At 32.7% G+C, this 26,180-nt stretch overlaps 1 protein-coding gene across 1 annotated transcript; it reads left to right on the top strand.

Moving 5' to 3' along the window:
- Nucleotides 1–2,765: 2,765 nt before the first annotated feature.
- LOC134686052 (uncharacterized) lies at nt 2,766–25,802 on the top strand. The gene is made up of 12 exons (XM_063545747.1): nt 2,766–2,884; nt 4,219–4,359; nt 4,830–4,909; nt 5,377–5,448; nt 6,574–6,715; nt 7,330–7,476; nt 8,170–8,243; nt 14,988–15,059; nt 15,793–15,934; nt 19,835–19,938; nt 22,089–22,194; nt 25,549–25,802. Exons 1-12 carry the CDS (start codon nt 2,854–2,856, stop codon nt 25,773–25,775), a joined length of 1,338 nt encoding a protein of 445 aa, XP_063401817.1. The 5' UTR covers nt 2,766–2,853; the 3' UTR covers nt 25,776–25,802.
- The last annotated feature ends 378 nt before the right edge of the window (nt 25,803–26,180 follow it).

Genomic DNA, 26,180 nt, shown 5'->3' with positions numbered 1-26,180 from the left:
AACACGACCGTGATGGTGACTAAAATTTAATATATAACCAACTTCTGTTATGAAAAAGCTACAATTTCCGTGTTTAGTGAAATCATTAAGTTTGTTAAATTTTTGTAGTCATTGTATGATCTGGCTTTAATATGTTAACTTACTGCTTTTTGTATCACATTATATAGATAATATAAAAATAAAAAATGGTGTCAGGGAGATGTTCTCAGTCCTTTATTATTTAATTTTTACATAAATAATTTGGTAAAAAGTCTCAAAGATGCTAATACAGATCCCATTGTAATTGGAGATACAACAATAAATTCCCTTTTATTTGTAGATGATATAGTTTTATTATCAAATTCTGAAAAGGGACTACAAACAGCTTTAAATGTTCTAAGTGATTTTTGTAAATGCTGGAAACTAGAAGTCAACATAAACAAATCAAAAGTCATTATATTTAACTCAAATGGAAAAACCCATAATTTTTTTTTTAAATATAATAACGGATTCCTGGAAACTGTCAAATCATACTGCTACCTTGGCATAACACTGCAGCACACAGGAAATCTAAATCTGTGCAGCTCATTGCTTGTTGCCTTGAAAAGGGTAGAAAAACACTTTTTAAAATAAAAAAAACAATTGGACTAAATACATTACCAATGCAAGCTAATAGAAAAATTATTTGACTCCCTAGTTGTGCCTATTAGACGTGGGACTGGTGGTATTGGACAAAGCAGACGAGTAGACGTGGGATTGGTGGTATTGGACAAAGTAGACGTGTAGACGTGGGATTGGTGGTACTGGACAAAGCAGACGAGTAGACGTGGGATTGGTGGTACTGGACAAAGCAGACGAGTGTGGGATTGGTGGTACTGGACAAAGCAGACGTGTAGACGTGCGATTGGTGGTACTGGACAAAGCAGACGAGTGTGGGATTGGTGGTATTGGACAAAGTAGACGAGTGTGGGATTGGTGGTATTGGACAAAGTAGACGAGTAGACGTGGGATTGGTGGTATTAGACAAAGTAGACGAGGGTGGGATTGGTGGTATTGGACAAAGCAGACGAGTGTGGGATTGGTGGTATTGGACAAAGTAGACGAGTAGACGTGGGATTGGTGGTATTGGACAAAGTAGACGAGTAGACGTGGGATTGGTGGTACTGGACAAAGCAGACGAGTAGACGTGGGATTGGTGGTATTGGACAAAGTAGACGAGTAGACGTGGGATTGGTGGTATTGGACAAAGCAGACGAGTAGACGTGGGATTGGTGGTACTGGACAAAGCAGACGAGTAGACGTGGGATTGGTGGTATTGGACAAAGCAGACAAGTAGACGTGGGATTGGTGGTACTGGACAAAGTAGGCGAGTAGACGAGGGATTGGTGGTACTGGACAAAGCAGACGAGTAGACGTGGGATTGGTGGTACTGGACAAAGCAGACGAGTAGACGTGGGATTGGTGGTACTGGACAAAGCAGACGAGTGTGGGATTGGTGGTACTGGACAAAGCAGACGTGTAGACGTGGGATTGGTGGTACTGGACAAAGCAGACGAGTGTGGGATTGGTGGTATTGGACAAAGTAGACGAGTGTGGGATTGGTGGTATTGGACAAAGTAGACGAGTAGACGTGGGATTGGTGGTATTAGACAAAGTAGACGAGGGTGGGATTGGTGGTATTGGACAAAGCAGACGAGTGTGGGAGATTGGTGGTATTGGACAAAGTAGACGAGTAGACGTGGGATTGGTGGTATTGGACAAAGTAGACGAGTAGACGTGGGAGTGGTGGTACTGGACAAAGCAGACGAGTAGACGTGGGATTGGTGGTATTGGACAAAGTAGACGAGTAGACGTGGGATTGGTGGTATTGGACAAAGCAGACGAGTAGACGTGGGATTGGTGGTACTGGACAAAGCAGACGAGTAGACGTGGGATTGGTGGTATTGGACAAAGCAGACAAGTAGACGTGGGATTGGTGGTACTGGACAAAGTAGACGAGTGTGGGATTGGTGGTATTGGACAAAGTAGACGAGTAGACGTGGGATTGGTGGTATTAGACAAAGTAGACGAGGGTGGGATTGGTGGTATTGGACAAAGCAGACGAGTGTGGGATTGGTGGTATTGGACAAAGTAGACGAGTAGACGTGGGATTGGTGGTATTGGACAAAGTAGACGAGTAGACGTGGGATTGGTGGTACTGGACAAAGCAGACGAGTAGACGTGGGATTGGTGGTATTGGACAAAGTAGACGAGTAGACGTGGGATTGGTGGTATTGGACAAAGCAGACGAGTAGACGTGGGATTGGTTGTACTGGACAAAGCAGACGAGTGTGGGATTGGTGGTATTGGACAAAGTAGACAAATATACTTTTAACGTGATTTTTTAAAGTTGGAATAAATTCAACTGGAAAAAGGTTGATTGAATGTACATGAAATTTTAGTTGAAAAAAACGCAAACTTTCAGTATTGCTCTATATTACCAGAAATGAGTTATATTATACTTTGACCTTTTTGAGGTAACACGATACCCAATGATATAGAACAACGTTCATGGTTGCAGTATTTCTTGACTGTTACATAGGCTTACATGCAAAACAGCAGATCTTTGAAAATAATAATGTTCATATCATATATGTAGTAATGTGAAATTGTGATTTAATCGACAAAAAGTGGGTCATGTCACGGAGAATAAAAAGTTATGTAACCCTGAAATCCAAAATTTTGGGATATCGCTTTAAATTTAGTTTACATAGATATGAACATGCACGATACAATGATTTATCATTAAGATAAAGCCAAATTTACCAAATTCTTACACCGAGATAATGTAGATAAGAATCTACAAGCTTATAATTCACTATCAAAGGTCAAATAATGTTGGAACTAAAACGAATTTTTATTTTTGGTAAGCATAAATAAATTGTATGTTCATATTGATTCATTTTCAATATTATGTAAAATCGTTTAGCAAAAGAGGGACGAAAGATACAAGAGGGACGGTCAAAATCATAAATCGAAAATAAACTGACAACGCCAATGCTAAAAATTAAAAAAAAAAAAGACAAAAAATAACACACACGACACAACATAGAAAACTAAAGAATTAACATCACGAACCCCACCAAAAACTAAGGGGTGATCTTAGGTGCTCCGGAAGGGTAAGCAGATCCTGCTTCACATGTGGCACCCATCGTGTTGCTTATGTGATTACAAATCCGGTTAATTCTAATTCGGTAGGTCACATTCATGAAAGGGAAGGGGATTATAGTAACGACGTAAGGAACATATCCGATATCATTTGTGAAACGGTTATTCCCTAACGATCAACATACTCGTTATGGCGTCCGTAAAAATTTACGAAGTGATGATTTCAACTTCACCATATGGAACTCTTGGTTTAATTGCTTCCTTGTTAGCAGCAGCCCTCTATCAAGAAAATCACAATTTTTCGGTACGTGTGCATATCATCAATGATTTTTTTACTTTTATCATATATCTCACGATATTTCATTTATTTGTGTTTCAATAAAAATTTTATAGGAGTATTCAATAGAAAAAAGAATTTGAAACATGCAATAAGTAATGTTATTTTGCAAAAGATAACGACCGCGGATCTATAATTTTTATAGATCGGTTGATAACCCAAAACTAATAATTTGCATAATAAAAATTTAGGCGATAGCAATACATCGAAATGACCTCACGGTCATCGCGATGTAATTAAGACATGGAATTGTTTTATCAGATTTAGATAATTATTACATTTAGTGCGCATCTTAGTCTATAATGTATAGATTGCAGTTATAAAATTACAAGCAAGCATGTTAAAAGTTCTTTTTTTCTATTCAATTGCTTGTTAATTGATAAAAAAAGAGATGCTGATTTACTCAACAACAACAAGCTGCAAGCTGGTACATTGCTAAGTTAGAAATTGTCATTATATATATCTAAGTGATTTTTGTTTACTTCCATCTATAAATCATTTACAGCTTCTTTGTCATAATTTCGAAGTTATCCAGAAAAATAAGGAATTATATTTGTCATGCATAGCCATACATAGCTTTGATGCTCTGAGTTTGGCTCAAGTGTTGCCCCTTTTGATTTTATAAGTGTTCAAACGTTTGTATTTTTGATTTTGAATATTTAGTTTTGATATATCCGAAAAGACACTGCCGAAATATATTTTAAGGACAGAGTGGTTAAAACAAAAAATTAAAATAAAGACTTATTGCAATGTAGCTAGTTTCGTTTTTGGATCCCTGGCAGCTGTTTGTGAAGATGTAGATTCTAAAGCATGCGAACTATTATCCATAAAACGACCTGACTTATGTAGTGACGCAGATCTATCTCCCGTTTGTACAAGGTTCTGTGGAAGATGTCGTAAGTAGTTATAGAATCTAATGTTTGCAGATCTTCTCTGTTAATAATGACTACCATGTGGTCGTTTATGATTAAAAAATATTGTGTAATCAAATCATTTCTCTACTGTGCGGCAACTTCTGAACTAAAAATATATGTTATTTTTCCCTACTATAAATTATAGTTTGTACTTACTTTTCTGCCATAGTATATGATATGAGAAAACGTCTCTACTTAATCATGTATAAAGTTCAATTCGGATGTATGTGGACACTTCCCTGCTTATATGTAGTATGCTATCAGAGAAATTACTAGTGTCGGTAATATAATGAATTCAGATCAACGGAACATAATGATATTATTCATAGTACGCTGTGACAAAGATATACGTTTAATTCTGACAAGTCGAAACGACGTTCATAACTCTTTCGAACATATGACTTAAGGTTTACCACACATCACATTAAAAATGTTACAATTGTTGTTCATAGCTGTCAAATGTTACCAGTGTCCAGCAGTAGATGACCCATCTAACTGTACACATCTGGTTGCCTGTCCATCTATGGATCATGTATGTATTATTTAAGGATGTCGAAATATGTTTTTTTTCCTATTTTAAATGCACAAATTTACAAAAGTCAAAGACTGTAATGCAGACAAATTACTTGAATAACAATCATTCACTTGGTACGTGTATAAGAAAGTTTGTTTAGGATAATTCGATATAAAAAACGTCAGAAATATAATATCTGTAAAAGAACGGTGATCAAAGTTCTGTATTAATATACATGTGTTTGGAGTTTGGCAAAAATGTGCTTATTGCACCATTTAAATTTGTGCATATTTAAAAAAAATGAAAACAACACGTTTAATAATTTCTTGCGTTCGAAGCCCTTTTCTGGATTTACCTTCATTAGGAACGCTCAAAACCAAACATTTGAAAATTATCAAACATTCAGCACGATTGCCAAATATTAAAGTGCAAATCTTAATAGTTTAGCTGTAGACATAATTTAATTTCGATTGATTCTCTTCTAGTACTGTTTCACTACACAAACATTTAGTAATGATTTCTCAGAAGTTTATAAAATGGGATGTGCTGAAAAAAGTGTAAGTATGGTTTTTGTTCTTGGTTGTTTAGACGGACGTAAAATACAGTTTAAATATATTTGCATGTTAAACAAATAGTGGGGCTGGTTTGCTGCCTCACCGACGTTTCTGCATATATTTCTTATTTGTTTTAATTAATGAATGGCTATTATTTATTTTGAATTTATTGAACCATAAAACTAATTTTTGACTCTTCACATTGAATAATCCGCGAAGCGGATTATGTAAAATGTGAAGAGTCAAAAATTAGTTTTATGGTTCAATAAAATCAAAATAAATTATTGCCATTCATTATAAATAAATTTTCATCAAAAATAAGGCTCAAAGAACTTTTTATATTAGTTATATTAACAATAACAACATACACACATGTTGGCGTATGAATACACAATGTCAGAGTGGGCGTGTCGCCATAAAAATTGACAACATTGAAAATAAAACTAATAATTTTAACCAATCAGAAGACAGTAAATACACCAAATTTATTTATTACTGAATATATATAACAGATTTAGACAGGCAATTCTTGTTCATTGTTTGATCGATTACTCTATTTTCATAATTCTAGGCCCGTGATAATAAGATTAATAAAAGAAACGGGGAATATGTCTAACTGACAAAAAGACATAAACTAGCATGAGGCCACCACCTACAATCTATGCGTTTAAAGAAAAAGCAAGTATAAAGGACCTCTTCTATTGGGAAAGCAGGGCAATAAAACCGGATAGGATGACTTTTACCCCGTATAATTTAGTCATACCTCATTATCGAGATCTCTGTTTGACCAGTGTAAAGGAACGAAATATATCGACTAAATTATTCAGATAAGATGATGTTAAGCATTATTTGAACAATATCGTAGATTTGATTATATATGTAAGAATGTATTAATAGACAAACTGCAATACTATTTGAGGTTGTATTGCCCTTCAGTTATTTTATTTTGCTGTTAATTTGAAGAAATCGTTTGTGATCTAGTTAATTCTTTTATGTTCCATTTGACATTGTATATTGATAAAAATGTAAAAAAAAATGAACCTTTAAGGAGCAGGATGATTGTATCGCTCTGCTATATTCAGAAAATTTGATTTATATAAACTACATTTAAACTTACAATTTACACAGAAATGCCAGCAATATTTTGGTCCAGAGATTCGAAAAAGGAACGTAGACGTTAACGGCGCATGTTGTACAACAGACAATTGTAATAACCAACTACCACTGGTAATTTTATCTCAAGAAATACCACCAACACCTTCACCATCTAGTACGTTGAATTATGTATGCAAAGTCTGAGAATGAATCTATTTAGTATAGATTTCAAGAGCTTAAAAGTATTGTTTGTGTACGAACACTCACCTAATTTCGTTTTCTTGATACAGCGTTACCTGCCTAATCCGACACCTGAGTATTCCTACATCCTGCTTTAACTGACACATTTTTATGTTCCCTTAACATGCATTTCCTGGCAGAAAAAAAACCCTGAACATCCCGACAGCCTGCTTGTCACCAGTGCGTCGGATTACACAGGTTACACTCTACTACTATTATTATAAAATTATAAATAGTATCGACAAATCTGCTCTTCGATCTAGAAAAGAGACAGAGAACGAATAGTTCCTTTTACAATTGTTGTCATTGTTTTTGTATGGAGTATGCCAATAGCACATTAGGTACGTTTATTGGTACAAACATTGACAATTAAAACATTTGAGTTAATTTGTTTTAGACTTTTAGTGCTGTAGTGTAAAATATGTCTTTACTTTCCGTTTGATGTTAAAACTTCCAATGTTTTCACAAAAATATACCCGATAGTAATTAAAAAAAGGTTATAACTAAAAGTCTACAAAATCGTAGTTAACTAAACTTTTCTTATTGTAGATGTGTTTGTAAATACAACTGCTGACCCAAATACTTGTGAAAATCTAGACGATGTTGCCTGTCAAAGACTGAAATCAAGCAATAACCTTATATGCAATAAGGACGGTCTTTCGTCGAATATTTGTCCACGTATGTGTGGGAAATGCTGTAAGTAACCATTTAATGTCTTTGAAAAAACAAATAGGAATTTAATACAGTAAAGATTAGTTTTAGAATTGCGATTTAAGTTGATATGTATTCTTGACTAGCTTGTGATTACAACTTAGTAACTAACTACTTAGACCACTTGGCCACCGAGGCAGTTTTGTCAGTTTTAAATTAATATCAGAGGATAGAATAAAAACTTGTGAACTAACACATTAATACTTATCACAAGGTATATCTTAATTTTGGGTTGATGTTAACTACGCTTAGTTGAATCTGGTTAAATGGATCATAATGCATCATTGTGTAATTAAAAAAAAACTAGCTTTCAAGATTAAGATAAAAATCATCTCAACAGTTTTCTGTTTGTTGGGCTACTTTATTTATTTTCATGAATATGTATATTGATACTGGTATTGGGTATGGTTTAGTGGGCCAGTTCGCCTGTTAATCAAATCTTGTCAATTAAACCTGGAGCTCGAAATACGCAAAAAATCTTTTTCTGATTGAAGATTATAAAAATAGAATACCATTAAGAGTATCCTGTTTCTGTGGAAATTGAATACTGGGTTTCATTTAGCACTGAGTTTTTGTGATATTTCCCCTGATATATGCATACACAGTAACGTCCAATTTGAACGTACATAAAACAATAAATAATGTACGCTCTATTCTCATGCTTGCATTTACTTGCAGTTAACTGTTACACCTGCAATGATATTGATAATGTCGACGACTGTAACTCTACAAATGTCTGTCATTCCGGACATGTAAGTTCCTTTTAAACTTTCCAAACATGAAAGTAAAATTTAAACTTTCCAAACATGAAAGTTAATTTTAAACTTTCCAAACATGATTTCTTAACCACCAATTAGTGATCAGTACGATATTTTACGTTTCAAGTTTTATTTAAAACAGGCCGGACATAGCTTTATAATATAGTTAATTGCTACCTTAGTTTGCTATTAATAAGTATTGAAATGTGCTTTGTTTTTAAATGCAATATCAGTATTTAGTTCAAATATATAATCTTAAATCAATCCTTATTCTATCCACGTGATTCTATCTTATTCATTCTAATGTGACGTCATGTTTCCTTTTTTGATAATCTGTTTTACAAATTCAAATGACATCATTTGTTCGTCATTTTTTACAGTTTCAAATATGACGTCACTTGGCGTTGAGGTTTAAACTTATTCGAATGTGTCTACTGTTGTGTTTCTAATGTCTGGTTATGTATTTCAATTGTTTCCTGTGATTAGTTAATACTTCAGTTTTATCATGTACATCTTTTGTATAGTCATTTTATAAAATTTACTGTTTGCAAAAGTATAAATTATTCTAAATAATAGGGATGTTCTGGTAACTAACAGAAAACCCTTGCCGTTTTTGGCACAACTTTTTTTTGGATCTTTTGGTCCTCGATGCTGTTCAACTTTGCACTTGTTTCGGCTTTCAAACTTTTGTATCTGGGCGTCACTAGTAGGTCTTGTGTGGACAAAATGCACTTCTGGCGTATTAATAAATTTTGAACTTGTTGCCTTTTGTTGGCTGTTGTTCGTGTGATTCTTTGTCAATTGTGTTCTCCAATTTATTAATATTGTAGTCCCTTGTTGTTGTGTTGTAATTTTGATGTTATATTTCACATGGCCATAAAAGTGAGAGGTTTGGCATGCCACAAAACCAGGTTCAATCCACCATTTTTCTTTTAAAAATGCCCTTGTACCAAGTCAGGAATATGGCCATTGTTATATTATAGTTCGTTTCTGTGTGTATTACATTTTAAAGTTGTGTCGTTTGTTTTCTCTTATTCTTGAGTGTAAATTCACATTGCGATAAGACGTGGCACGGTACTTGTCTATCCCAAATTCATGTATTTGGTTTTGATGTTATATTTGTTATTCTCGTGGGATTTTGTCTGACGTTCGGTCCGTTTCTGTGTGTGTTACATTTTAGTGTTATGTCGTTGTTCTCCTCTTATATATAATGCGTTTTCCTCGGTTTTCATACCCAACTATATCAGTCCTATTCAGGACCGATAACTCTGTCGATAGATATAATCGGGTACACAATATTGTTAAAACCAGACCAATCGTATTATACGTCTCTGTTGGAATGTATACAAAAACTGTTCTTTTTTTTAAACTTTATATCGATTCATTGTCTGGATTTAGCTTTAAATATTGAATTAAAAAGTAAATAACAATAAAATCATATTCAATAATCGAAATTCATTTAAATTAAAATTTTAATCAGAATATTTCTTTGAAATAATTATAGAAACATATAAATATTTGAACGCCTTTTAAGCACAGCAAAAAATATTTTTTTAAAGAATTTTCATAATATTCATATTTTCCTAAAGTTTATTATAAAACATACTCCTTCTGATTTGACACGGGAAGGAAAAGATATTTATTTGTACATTTATGAAAACTTTTGTATATCACAAAATTTAAACTCTGGTAAAACATGTATACACACTGACAGGATGTTGAATGTCACCTGGTTGCTTTTGGTTTGCACGTCTACCTGACAATATATTATGATGTAACATTATAACCCAAGTTAGATTTCATCTGTTCGGTCAAGGAATGAAATTTTAAAGGTATAGAATATTAATCTATTATAATTGGACATTGATTTTTTTCTTTTAGGATAAACACAAATTGTTTTGTTCTAAAAGGAATGTATAAATATATTTCTAAAGAAAGATAAAATATACAGAAAACTTGAAAAACACCTTTAAAAAAAAAAGAGATTTTATTTTATAATAGATATTGTAAACTTTTTTCTGGTAACAGTATCTCCTGGATGAATATCTGTCAAAATAAATGTTCCCGTGTCACACTTAAAATAAAAAAAAATTATTAAGAAATTTTGAAATCAATGATATCGAAATATCACTAAAGGAAAATAACAGAAACATCAGAGATTCTTTATGAAAAAATAAAATATAATCTAGGAAAGTCTTACTATTGAAATCATTGATTTGATGCAACATTTCCATATGATACATCAGCCGCCATTTTGAAAAATCTCGGAAAATTCTCTTTTTTAAATCGATGTTTGACCGAATTTGCCCTGAAATTAAACTGTTTTAAGTAGTATTCATCGACAGCTATATGTTTGAATATACTTAATCGATTTGCAAAGTTTGTGTTTTATTTACAGAATTTCTTTATTTGTTGTAGAAGTAGACATGGGTATCGGTAATTTAGCATTGAGTCAACGGAGAAATGACGAGAAAAATTGCATATTTTACGATTCCGATTTGACCGAATTTAATCAAAAATTAAACTGTTAGGACTAACATCGTTTGATAGAAATATGTTTGAATATCAAGGACTGATTTGCAAAAGTAAGAAAACGGATTAGGTTTATGAGAAAATTAATCTTTATTAAAGCATATATGCATTTTATATGGGGAAATATATTACAAAATGGCGGCTATTATACGTCACAAAAGTCACGTGATGTCTAACTTAGTTGGATATGAGTTTGTTACCCCGATTTTGTTTTTTGCCCATGGATTTATGAGTTTTGAACAGCGGTATACTACTGTTGCCTTTATTTATTGCAACATGTATTTTTGACTATGAAGAGAGATCAATAAAGTTATGTTAACGTTAGGATAAATATAAAAGCAGTATTGATATTGTCGTCAATGATAAGTCCTTTAGCAAATCAAATTAGGAGACCGAAAAACATATTTGAGCAGTCTGTTTTGTATATACTGTTGATAAATATTCATCAGCAAACTATTTTTTTTTATCTCGATGTACATATCAAAACTGTATTGCTGGAATACGATTTGATTATCGATATTTTGTTAATTTTCCTTTAATTTTTTTTTGTGATTATTTTTCATATGCTACTCGCTTGAGATTGAATATTATCACTAGAAAATAAGGAGGCACGTGGCGTTGCTAATGAAATTGACATGAAATTGAAAACGTCGTCATAGACAGTGATAAACATATTATCATTGGTCATGTCAACTCGATTGCTTTCTCGTTTTCGTCGTACTGGGGCAAGCGAGAAACTCAGTCTGATTGAGATGATCAACGATAATCTATAATTATTGCTAATATTAATCAGTATATGTAAGCATAATCAGCTGATATTTTACTTTAGAAATATGTCATGTCCTAATCATTAAGTATGTAAGGTAAATTGATCTTATTTATCAATCTGACACCCTGCTAGAGGACCTTAGTTTACCCTAGTGCTGGTGGAGTTATCGCTCAGTCACTAATTTTTGTAGACTAGTATTTGTCTTTTGGTCGTTAGTCGGTTTTGTCATTTCGTGTTCGACTTGTGGGGTTAAATATTCTTTGGTATCATCCGCCTATTTAACATAGTAATTAATTAACATGAGAAAAATAGTGAATTCAATATCTTCGACGAACTTCACTTTCCAGTGTTAAGTTATTTCACGGGTTTATGTTATTCTATTGTTTCTCTAATTAGATTTGGAATAGTAGATACTCTATCTTTTGTATTTCACTTTTTTTTTGTTACCCCGATTTTGTTTTTTGTCCATGGATTTATGATTTTTGAACAGCGGTATACTACTGTTGCCTTTATTTAATTCATTTTATTGTTAAGGTTCCACTAAAGTCAAAATATAGGACACTACAGAAACAACTTAACTTTGCCCGTATTTCTCATTCTAAAATGAATGAAGTTCTAAACTATGGGAACATATGTTCATTTAAATATACTGAACATATACATGTTCCGGACCATATGAGTATTTGGACCATACGCGTATGGTCATGACCATATGCATATACTCATATGGTCCGACCATACGCGTATGGTCCGACCGTATGCGTATGGTCCGACCGTACGCGTATGGTCGGACCATATGAGTATTATACTCGTTTGGTTATTAACGAGCCGGACCATATGAGTATTTGGACCATATAGGTATTTTTTCAAATATAAAATAGAAATAGTACAATAAACTTTATCTTAAAAACAAATGTGTTTACCAAAAAATGTATTAATTTTACATGTCAAAAGCTACATAAACATTACATATTGATGCCACAGTCAGTTTATCTTAGTTTTCATCGCAAATTGTATTCATGCATGCTTTTGTATACTTAGAATGAAATTCACACGGTACCATACATGCAGCTTTTCTGAGATTGCTTATTTTGGCTGCGTGCAGTGATATCGACTCGGACAATTCCAATATGTCTACGGTGTTTTTGAGAAACTCTAGATCTCTAATATCGTAAAATGAATATCACAGATCAAATTAAATAAATGCAGTGGCTATTTCATGGCTCTTAAATGCTTTTTTACCGTCTTATTATCAAGATTAAATAGAAGTATAGAAAAAAAAGAATAGAAAAAAATAAGAAAAACATACACTTTTAATATTTTAATTATCAAAAATGTCTTAAAAATATCATGATCCTTGCCGGTGATGTCACCTACTTTAAACAAAAAAAATCCTTGTACAATATGTTCCTTTGATTTTGACATTCTTTTTATAATTGTACTTACAAATAGTAAGTAATATTAACTGTGTGAAACTGTTTTTTTTAAATAAGTTATTTTAATATATAATAAAATGACATTTTAGTGACGTAACAACCAGAAGGGTCACACCTAATGAAGAGTTCAAAAGTATACGTGTTGATTACCCCGACCATACGCGTATGGTCGGACCATATGAGTATATACCCATTTGGTCATGACCATACGCGTATGGTCCGGAACATACACACTGTTTATATTTTAAATAAACTTTAAACTTTTGTGTTATGGTCAAACCATAACGACATAATTTGTTTAAAATTGGTATGGACGAATACTGTTACATGTAATGCAGTACAAGCTTATGTTAATTTGTCACAGAAATATGTTCTAATGACATTTTTGTCAAATTTCTGTATTGTACCTTCGACATTCATTCACTTAGATACATGAAATTCACTGAAACTCGTAAATCAATACATTTTTATTAAAAATAAACATATGCTTGTACTGCATAGCAGTATTCGTTTATACCAATTTTAAACAAATTAAGTCGTCTAGTAGGCCTCCAGATTTTAAGAAAATTTAGTGTTCACCCCCGAAACCGGTTTGACCATAACACAAAAAAATCAAGTTTATTTTAATTTACACAGTGTATATATGTGCAGTATATTTAAATGAACATATGTTCCCATAGTTCAGGACTTTATTCATTTTATGTTGAAAAACACAGGCAAAGTTTAGATTTTTATGCAGTGTCCTATATTTTGACTTTAGTGGAACCTTAACAAAATATCAAAGAATTGAGAATTGTTACTTTTGAAAAACTACGATATCTCGGAGTTCAGTATTTTTGTGATTTTACTTTTTATATTGTTCTACATACTGTTCTACATTAACAATGTTAACCCACATGAACTTACGTTAAAAAGATACCAGGAATGAATAACGTGACGCAATTGAAAGTCTTAGTAGCACTTATATCAACTTAAACCCCTTTGTTTAGACAATGAAGTTCGGAGCACACGAATAGAATCATATGCAAGTGACACCTAGCGATCAATGTTTGCTGGTGTCAATTTTCAAAAATACTATTTGACCTCTCACTGATTATCTTTAGGTGCTTTTTTTATAACTTTTTTGGAGAACCAACTAACTTTCCTTTTTAGCTCATCTGATCCAAAAGGCCAATTGAGCTTTTCTCATCACTTGGCGTCCGTCGTCTGTCGTCCGTCGTCCGTCGTTAACTTTTACAAAAATCTTCTCCTCTGAAACTACTGGGCCAAATTAAACCAAACTATGCCACAATTATAATTGGGGTATCTAGTTAAAAAAATGTGTCCGGTGACCCTGCCAACTATCCAAGATGGCCGCCATGGCTAAAAATAGAACATAGGGGTAAAATGCAATTTTTGGTTTATAACTCAAAAACCAAAGCATTTAGAGCAAATCTGACAATTGGTAAAAGTGTTTATCAGGTCAAGATTTATCTGCTCTGAAATTTTCAGATGAATCAGACAATCTGTTGTTGGGTTGCTGACCCTGCATTGTTAGTTTTAAGGAAATTTTGCTGTTTTTGGTTATTATCTTGAATATTATTATAGATAGAGATAAACTGTAAACAGCAATACTGTTCAGCAAAGTAAGAACTACAAATAAGTCAACATGACTGAAATGGTCAATTGACCCCCTAAGGAGCTATTGTCCTTTACAGTCATTTTTTAACAATTTTCATAAAATTTGTAATTTACTATCATTTTCCACTGAAACTACTGGGCCAAGTTCATTATAGATAGAGATAATTTTAAGCAGCAAGAATGTTCAGTAAAGTAAGATGTACAAACACATCACCATCACCAAAACAAATTTTTGTCATGAATCCATCCTCTTCCTTTGTTTAATATTCACAAAGACCAAGGTGAGCGACACAGGCTCTTTAGAGCCTCTAGTTTATTTAACATCTCATTTGTTTTCTATTAATAATTTCATATCTGAACTTTACACATTTATACTGATAGGAATGTTTTACACTGGAGACACTGAGTGCAGACATGAAACCAGTTTATAGAGTAGGCTGTATTGAAGAACAGGTACATTGTACTGAGAACACCCAGAAATAATTTCAAATAGTAATGCAAACTTGAATCGTCACACTTCACCGCTGGCTTGTACGTATGCATGTTTTTGATGGATTTTAGATAATCATAGTAAGGTCAAAACCTATGGATTGTTTTGATACGTTTATAGCATATTGGACTACTAAATCTCAACATAAAATCAGCCTATTTGCTGCCAAAAAAATCTGAGATGTTGGTTGAGTCCAGCATAAACTTGGCTATATAAATGGATAAACAATAATAGACATCATTTTATCAACTCTTGACTCTGGGGTTTATATTTTTTCTACAGGCAACATACTATTTTAAAATGACATCCGAAATAAGCTTTCAAACGGTACAATTCTGGACAAAATTATTTTATTTGGTCTTGCTCAGTATCAGGATGTCCTTTCCCAGAGTACTTACCTGTCGAAAGATTATGAAATCCAGAGTAAAATGTCGATAACATGGGCATAGTCTATTATCCATCTGAATCAATAAAAAAAATATTACACCTGTCCATCTTCGAAGCCATGATTAGGATTGGATGAATAAATAGGTGCAATGTTCTTGTTATGCATTAATTTATAAATAGTAAATTAATAGTCAACGTTCGTTTTTATAATTATTTTTTTGAACTAAACACACATATACATTGTAGTTGGTATATAAGGAGCATTATCAATCTGTAAAACTATTTTATTTTTTATTTATATTTTACAAGTTGTGTGCAAGGTTTCTAGCAAGTACTGCAAATATCTTTGGAAGACGAGATGGATTTGCATTAAAAGGAGGATGTTGTAAAACAGACCTGTGTAATGACCATTTTGAAAAATATCACCCAACGACAACACACAAACCTTCTAGTAAGACATCATCAATATTTATTACATTAATTGGGAAATTGCAATATTTTGTTTCCTGCGATCGATTTAATAATATTCCAATAAAAAAACATTCATGTTTAGTGAAAAAAATCAACAACTTTAATATCGACCTAGTATATGTGTCAATGAAAAAACTGCTGTTTACAAACGAAGAAGGGTAATTTGAATATCGATTTAACTTTAATGAATTTTGATTTCGCGCGCGAAAACTTCACGTGTCGTAAATTTGACGGTATCAACGTTAAGAGTAAAATCACAAAAAAAAATGAATTCCGCTAAAAATTCAAAAAGGAAAGTCCCTTATGAAATGGCAAAATCAAAAGCTCAAACACATCAAACAAATGGATAAAAACTGTCATATTCCTGACTTGGTATTGGCATTTTCTTGTGTAGAAATAGTGGATAAAACCTGGTTTTATTGCTAGCTAAACATCTAACTTGTACGACAGTCGTATCAAATTCCATTATATTGACAACGATGTGTGAACCAAAAAAAAACAAAAACTCAGACATAATAGATGAAAATGGCTCAAATGGAGGTACATGAGTCAGCATTGTGTTATAATCTTTATCACTATTAATTAAAACAAATATTTTACAAAAAAGCACAAAACGGCATATAGACAAAGCACATAATTAAAAATGAAAGACAAGACAAGAATACAAAAAAATACAATAATACAATAACACAATGACGGGATGTTTAAGTACATAACCGCGTTATATGTATCAAAGAAACCCAAGAATGTATCAGGCACGATAATATTACATAACAAATAGGCTTGACCATAGAAATCGTGAAAAAAACAACTTTACAGTACACTTTACAATTTTATTGTTCAAAAATATCACTGGGGTAAAGCTGATGACCGTAACTGCATTCACGGTCATCCCAAGATGTCGGACGAAAAATTAGGTCAGTATTTGTATTGTCTGTTAAGGTGTTTCTACATCATTTTCTTTACAAAGCATACATTGGTACGATGTAAATTTATAAAAGATTCACACGGAAGTCACAAATCTCTACCGAGGAACGTGTATAGAACGGGAAATTGGATTTGAAAAATTCGCTAAGATGACCGTAAATCATCTTTAAAATATTTTCAAGATGACCGTAACATATAATAAGGATGACCGTGATTGGTGAAATGATGACCGTAATTTCGAAAGGATGACCGTAACTTTCATAATATAACCGTCATTTCTAAGAAATATCCGTATTTGTATTACCTTTTTTGTATCAAATAATTAATCGTGTTAATTAGTGTAAGACGTATTTATAAGACAACATTATCATAATGGTAGACACAAATAAGACGTGCTTCAAAAACGGCTCGTCATATGTAGCATCCAACTACAAGCCAAAAGATTTTTTTTATTTCTGAGATTCCTATTAACTTTACATAATAAATACAGCTTTATAAAAATGCCAAAGAGACAATGGATGTACAGCCAAATGGCCCATTTATATTATATCGTTTCAACTACCATACACTGGGATGGGCTCAATTACCGGATATTCATAATGTTAAAGGTTCATCTGAGGGAATTGAAAATATGGCCGTTTCTACACACACATATCTATTAAGAGAACAGACAAACTGATGCATCTAGGAACGTATTAAGGATTATGTACCCTTGTGTTGCTTCAATGCTAAACATATGGAAATTTTATAGAAATTCCACAGCCTTTATCCTTGTTCTATCATATTTGGCAATTTGATGACCGATAGATATAGGATTATTGCATGCAGTGCTAGCATTGATTTCCTTAAAACAAGTTTATTAATGTAGTTATTGGTTATAAGAACAAATAAAAATATGGACCAAATCAAGTACAGCTTTTTGGGTGCGCTCGACTTTAGTTACTCTGCACGAGGTATTTTGAAATTTACAGGTTGGTTAGACCTTTTTGTAAAAAATAAACACTAGCACAGCATAGAAAAACAAGTGAGTAATCTATGTTTCAAATTTTATAACAAAAATCTCTTTATTAAAGGCTGTGAATTTTCTATAAAATCTTGGTTAATTTGCCACAAAGTACTCTTTTTCAATTAAATGCATTTGCAACAGTAAATAATAATGCTTTGCATCATGTTTATGTTCAAAATGGACTGTATCTATTATTCATTATATCTGTAGTTTTGATACAATTGATGTTTAAATAAAAATCGTACAAAAATGGCTACAGAAGGGTACATAAACCTTTAAGCATGGCAGGACCTTTAGATATGTAAAAGTTATGTAAAGTCTATGTTTGAGAAAAAAAACTAACTTACCTGTTTTTTTAGTTGCATTTTTTTTAAATATGCAGAAGATAGCAAAATAAACAGACATACGAGTTTCATTTGATACGGTCCACTCAGTTACACAGTTAAAATCACCTAGTGTTTGCAGTGTCTATTGTTTCTAGTGTCCATTTAAATCAAAACTACTCACAACATCGATTATACTATTTACTATCATTTTCATATACACTCAAAACACGCCAAATAGTTAAAAAGAACTAACCGAGCCCCTATTGCGACAAACTCAACAAAAACAATGCATACAAATATGGATATTTCTTTCAATTGACGGTCATTCTTTTAAATTTAGTCATTCTTTATAAATTACGGTCATCCTTAACAATTTACGGTCATCTTTTAACCAATTACGGTCAGCCTTGTTATGAATCGCTAATCCTGTTACGGTCATCTTGATTACGATTTACGGTCATCCTAGCGAATTTTTCAAATCCAAATTCCCGTTTTATACACGTTCCTCGGTAGAGATTTGTGACTTCCGTGTGAATCTTTTATAAATTTACATCGTATCAAGGTATGCTTTGTAAAGAAAATGATGTAGAAACACCTTAACAGACAATAAAAATACTGACCTAATTTTTCAGCTGACATCTTGGGATGACCGTGAATGCAGTTACGGTCATCAGCTTTACCCCAGTGAATATGTAGCTAAGTGCATGATAAAGATTCTCATACATTCATATAGCAGTACAATTTCACATCGTTAAGTTACTGCCCTGTTTCTACCAAAAATATTCTGTATATATAGCTCGTCTAAATATTAAACAACCCTACAATGTTAGATCTGTAAATGTGCCTCTGCAAATTTTTGTTCTTCCCTGGCTAGATAATTAAGATGATCTGTATTATTCCATCTTCATGCCTTATATATCATGAATGTGTTACGACAGGATATAAAAACTGACGAGGATAGGTAACACCCGGCCAACGAGAGCTTGGTTGTTGTTGAGCCTTGGTGATCGAGTGGTCTTGCGCGCCGGGCATAGCGCAAGGTGATTTGGTGCCATGAGATCTAATAGCATCAAGTAGTTCGAATCCCGCCAAGGGAAGAACAAAAATTTGCAGAAGCTAATTTAAAGATCTAACATTGAGGGACTGTTATAAGACGAGTTTTATATACATATATAAATATATATAACAAGTCTAAATACTAAGTCTTTTGCTGACGATTCGCGTGTATTGTGAACACACTTTGAATTGTGGTATCTATGATGAGTGTATTGTCATATATGATTTTTTTTATTTTTGTTTCTTGCTAAATATTGAATGTGTTTTCGTGTTAACCTTTAAAGTAAAATAACAAACTATACCGAATTCCGTGGAAAATTCAAAACGGAAAGTCCGTTATTAAACGATGAGATAACAAATGTCATTTTCTTGACTTTGTACAAACTGTTTCTGATGTAGAAAGGGTCCAACCTTGTTCTGGAGCGTTATTTAATATTTCTTTTAAATAAACTCATCATATACAGGTACAAGGATTGCAATTTTGCGCGCCTGATTCGCGTTTTAATTATGATTATACACAGGTTTTGTTTTATAAAATAACTACACCTTTCGATATCTTACATAGATCCATGTGTACATAATCACAGACACTGTCCAACAGGATATACGACATCTTCATCAACATGTGTAATGATTGGTCAACACAAAATGACTTGGTACGAATCAAAGGTAATCATAATAATGAAATGGTTATGGTTTAATTTTAAATAGAGCAACAGCAGAGACCAAAGGAACATTCAAACACATAAGTCGAAAACAAACTGGCAAAGCCATGGTCAAAACAGAAAAAAAACATGTAAAACAAAAACTAATGTAGAAATCATTTACAGACTGAGAAACGATAACCCACCAAAACCTTGGGATGATATCTGGAGCTCAAGAAGGGTAAGCAGATCCTGCTCCATATATGACACCCGTCTAATTGATATTGTTAGTACACACCTGGTGATAGTCTAATCCGGTAAGTCACATTCGAGTAAACAAGAACGGGGTTTTAGTAGCTACAATTGGAATATATCCCATGTTGTCATCTGCGAAAGAGATATTCTATATCCAACACGTAATGGCGTCTGTCGAATAAGCGAAATGATGAATGCATGTTTATCGTTTCATAGCTCCCTTGTGAGCAGCAACCTTCTACCAAATATCTAATTATAGTGCAATCTTTGGAATCTCGTATTGCCTGGGAGATATGTACTCAGTATCCAAAGTCTACTAGAATGTTGCTTCATAGCAATGGTCATATATCGATAAAGAGAAAACAATTCCGAGTAACAAAGAAAACCCCAGGGAAACACATCAACCAGAAGAGGAAAACAACGGAACAACAGAAACGTTGTAGTGCAAAAATATCAAACGCCAAAATACAAATAAAGGAAACCATGATAGAAAATACAATCTTTGGAATATCGTATTGACTAGGAGATATGTACTCCGTATATAGGAGCTGCTAGTATGTTGCTTCATAGAAATGGAAGTTTTCAATAAGGAAGCTGCAACCATCTCATTTATTGAAAAGTTTTGTTTTCAACCGAACCTCATATTCAATTACTAGTTGTTAGTAAAGATATGACACAGACTTAGCTGCATATATTGAGTATATCCTTTATCACACAGACTTAGCTGTAAATATTGAGTGGATCCTTTATCACAAGGTGTCGATGCTTTCAACATAGTGTCGTTATTTTGACATAATCTATATAGTGGAAAGTGTAGTTAAAGGATAATTCAATTTTCTTCATATGAAGTTCTTTTATATAGTTTAGTCAAAAGAATAGGGTACAGTAGGTTCTAATAAAGACAATAGTAGTATGCCGCTGTTCAAAGGTCATAAATCGATTGAGAGAAAACAAATCCGAGTTACAAACTCGAACAGGGGGATACTCATCAACCAAAGGAGGAAAACAACGGCAGAACGGAAAAATTGAAGTGGAACAAAATCAAACGCGAACATACATAGAAACTACATACATAGGACTTTTTGATAACAACTTAGCATAAACAGAACACAAGTTTCATTTTGTTAATCAAACAAATACTTTAGGATTACATTGTTTAACGCGTTCGTTTTTACTTTCCGGTTAGTCACCACTTCGTTGTTCATATGTATATCAATTCTATGGTCATTTTTATAAATTTACCGTTTGCAAAAGTATGAATTATTCTAAATACTAAGGATTTTCTTATCTAAGGCAGATAACCTTGGCCGAATTTTGCTCATCTTTTTGGAATTTTTGGGTCAAAAATGCTCTTCGTCTTTGTTAAGCTTTCTTCACTATTTTGACCTCAGCGTCACTGATGAATCTTATGTAGACGAAACCCGCGTCTGGCGTATTAAATTATAAGAATGGTACCTTTGATAACTATTAGCATGTCGTAATGTTCTATTGTATTGTTAATTTGTTTACTTCCCTGTCCTGAATGTTCTTCCATTTATTTGTATTGTATTTAACATTGCCGTGAAAGCGATAGGTTTGGGTAGCCACAAAACGAGGTTCTACCCACCATTTTTCTAAACATGTCCTGTATCAAGTCAGGAAAATGTCAATTTTTATCTTATAGTTTGTGTCTGGTTGTGTTTGTGCATTGTTGTTTGGTTTTTTGTTGCACTTTAGTGTTTCTGTTGTTTGGTTCTTTTCCTCTTAAATTTTATGTTTTTTCCATCAGTTTTAGTTTGTAACCCGGATTTGTTTTCTCTCAATCGATTGATGACTTTCGAACAGCGATATTCTATTGTTGCCTTTATTTATGTTTACAATAATATATTGTTCCCCCAACATATACCATATTAATCGAACGCTTATATAAATACATTTCAGAAATTTTGTGCATCTCATTGTGGAAGACTTGTGGACTTCTCATCATTTCACGATATGCAACATATATTTGCTTCACTTGTTCCCCATAGTCACGGCCATTACACAGGCGAGTACAATACATGTTAATTTTTGTTACAGTTTTCTAAAGATCTGAATTTGTAAGTTGAAATTCCATAGAGACTGGATTTATTATTTTTGTAAATCAAACATCCGTGAAATCTTTTATACAAAATTTAATTATTAAACACTTTTTCTACTTCGATTTTTTTCATATTTTTCATGTCAAGGCCTTTAATAGTCGGCTCTACTTTAAGGGTTTTCCTTATTGTTGAAAGCCGTATGATTAACAAAAATAATTTACATTCACTTCATTTTAACTGTGATGGAAAGATGTTTCAATGGCAATGATACCAAATTTCCTTTATATATATATATCAGTGTGAAATTGCTAGTTGTAAATGTATTTCTATAATGTGTGAAATTTGCATTCAATTGAAAAATGAATACATGTACAATGATTGCACTGTAGCTATTTCCGAACACAAATAATGTATCCCTGAAAATGTCATAATGGCGTCATTGAAAATTATATATAGTTATCGTATATTACAAATGGTTATTTAATTAAAACAAATATAATATCAAACTGACTTTCATTCATATTACACCATAAAATCAGATCAATATCTCCAAGAACGTCACCCTGATATTTATTAAAAGGTACATTGACGTTTTCATGTATCCACACATATTCAGACAGTTTTAGCCATGATAAGGAACCATTCTTTAATATCCCTGTTTGATTGTTATTAATTTAATGAATTCATATTCGAATGAATAAATATAAATCGATGACATTCATGTATTTTACACAAATTGAATGACAGTTAAAGAAGATATATATATATATATATATATCTTTTGGTCTTTTGGAAAATGTTGTTTGTGCTGTTTTTAGACCCTTCTACAACGAAATTTGTTTGACATGCACACGTATAAAAACTGCGGTTTTTATCCAACGCAGTCATAGGTTTGAACGTAGTTTTCAATTTAGACTCGTTTATATTTTTTGTTTGGGCATGTATCATATTTTCCCTCCGGTTTATATGATCCGTTCATCCTATATATTGACTCTTAAAATTCAAGAGTTAATCTAAAAATGAGGGTACTTTCTCTAAAAATGAGGGAACTTAATTTTTATATGGCCTTCCAAATACCGTTTCGATCCCTAACATCACTGAAGAGACATTTATTGTCGAAATCCGGATATGGTGTACTAAAGAAATATTGACACCGAATGTTTGTGGCACAACATCCTGTCCACAAGTTAACAATTTTTTTTTCTTTCTGTGACGTATTAAATTTATATTAGGATCCATTTTGTTACATCTTGTGATCAATTTTATTTGGCAATCGTCAATGGCAGTCAGCAGGGTTAAAGAACATCAGTTGTTCGACCTGTTAGTCAAATGCGTTTTGTTTAAATATACTTTTTCACTCTTTTGGTCTTTTGGAAAATGTTGTTTGTGCTGTTTTTAGACCCTTCTACAACGAAATTTGTTTGACATGCACACGTATAAAAACTGCGGTTTTTATCCAACGCAGTCATAGGTTTGAACGTAGTTTTCAATTTAGACTCGTTTATATTTTTTGTTTGGGCATGTATCATATTTTCCCTCCGGTTTATATGATCCGTTCATCCTATATATTGACTCTTAAAATTCAAGAGTTAATCTAAAAATGAGGGTACTTTCTCTAAAAATGAGGGAACTTAATTTTTATATGGCCTTCCAAATACCGTTTCGATCCCTAACATCACTGAAGAGACATTTATTGTCGAAATCCGGATATGGTGTACTAAAGAAATATTGACACCGAATGTTTGTGGCACAACATCCTGTCCACAAGTTAACAATTTTTTTTTTCTGTGACGTATTAAATTAATATTAGGATCCATTTTGTTACATCTTGTGATCAATTTTATTTGGCAATCGTCAATGGCAGTCAGCAGGGTTAAAGAACATCAGTTGTTCGACCTGTTAGTCAAATGCGTTTTGTTTAAATATACTTTTTCACTCTTTTGGTCTTTTGGAAAATGTTGTTTGTGCTGTTTTTAGACCCTTCTACAACGAAATTTGTTTGACATGCACACGTATAAAAACTGCGGTTTTTATCCAACGCAGTCATAGGTTTGAACGTAGTTTTCAATTTAGACTCGTTTATATTTTTTGTTTGGGCATGTATCATATTTTCCCTCCGGTTTATATGATCCGTTCATCCTATATATTGACTCTTAAAATTCAAGAGTTAATCTAAAAATGAGGGTACTTTCTCTAAAAATGAGGGAACTTAATTTTTATATGGCCTTCCAAATACCGTTTCGATCCCTAACATCACTGAAGAGACATTTATTGTCGAAATCCGGATATGGTGTACTAAAGAAATATTGACACCGAATGTTTGTGGCACAACATCCTGTCCACAAGTTAACAATTTTTTTTTTTCTGTGACGTATTAAATTTATATTAGGATCCATTTTGTTACATCTTGTGATCAATTTTATTTGGCAATCGTCAATGGCAGTTAGCAGGGTTAAAGAACATCAGTTGTTCGACCTGTTAGTCAAATGCGTTTTGTTTAAATATACTTTTTTCACTCTTTTGGTCTTTTGGAAAATGTTGTTTGTGCTGTTTTTAGACCCTTCTACAACGAAATTTGTTTGACATGCACACGTATAAAAACTGCGGTTTTTATCCAACGCAGTCATAGGTTTGAACGTAGTTTTCAATTTAGACTCGTTTATATATATATATATATATATATATATAAATAGTACCACTAAAGTGATTGCAGCCTAATATTTATTTCTTGCATGAAAAAATTTCGCACACACAACATGGAGTTTGATACTAAAACTGCGTTCATTTGATTGACTTATCCAGCATCATGTGATGATATTACGACATTTCCATTGGTTATAAAATATGTCATTGATGACTTTCAAAATTATGATGATGTTAATTTCATGGCAATGAATATATCGGATTTCGTTTAATAAAATTAGAAACGCTCATACTTTTCAGATTTCGTTTTTTTACAAGTTTTTTTTACATTTTGAATTTACAAATAGTTTTAAAAAGTCTTCTGTTAAAGTTTGAACAGGGCGTATAATGTCATACAGTACTATTGAAATATCTAATATAACACAATGAGAGTACTGAACATAAGATAAGTACTGGATATAACTTGGTATTTAATTTGAATAGTAATAATACACTCGTCAAAAGCTAGTTTATTATTATATCGAAGTTAAATAACTCGTTATGATATCAATCCATATCGAATTATCTCTCGTTGCGGAACCTACAATTATTACAATAGTTCGACATTCCAGGATAAACGTAGTCATATATGTACAATTGCATTGCTTTCAAATGGTTTTATTCTATTAATTAAACAGATACCAGAGTATGGACCGATGCACATTATGTACAACACAAATGGATTTGGAACCACGACGGTCAGTCTATTGATCGGAGTCAGTTTAGACACCTTTCAACTACACACACTAATAGCCATGGTTGTGGTTTTGTCGTAGTTCACACAAATAAGACAACTACAGAGGACTTGATTCCTACTGATTGTACCAAGGATCACCTACCATTGTGTGAAGCCAAACGAACCTAACATCATATAATAAAAATATAAAGTGTACACTGTTGTTTCATTCATTCCATGAAAAAAATGTCATTCACTCTTTTACTTATAAGTTTGTTGAATGTCAATGATATTAACATGATTAACAATAATATATATATATATATATGCTATTATTTGATTATCGTTAAGGTTTTTCTTTTTTTGTGTGAAAACAAACATGAGTTCCCAATCAAATTGTTCCTCATCTATTTCATATTGTATTCCCATGTGTATAACTCTATGAATGCAATTTATAGAATATTTTAAAATAAAGTCGGGGCAAACAAGACAAGACTGCGAGTGAAGAGTGAAGTCATATTCTAATTTTAAAATAAATACTCTATTACATATTTTTTTTTACATAAATTTCTAATTATGCAGTTTTTGAGTGGA

The sequence above is a fragment of the Mytilus trossulus genome, chromosome 10 (genome assembly GCF_036588685.1).
Source record: "Mytilus trossulus isolate FHL-02 chromosome 10, PNRI_Mtr1.1.1.hap1, whole genome shotgun sequence".
Classification (NCBI taxonomy): Eukaryota; Metazoa; Mollusca; class Bivalvia; order Mytilida; family Mytilidae; genus Mytilus; species Mytilus trossulus.
Note: the sequence above shows the minus strand (reverse complement) of the source record. Positions and strands in the feature narration are given on the sequence as shown.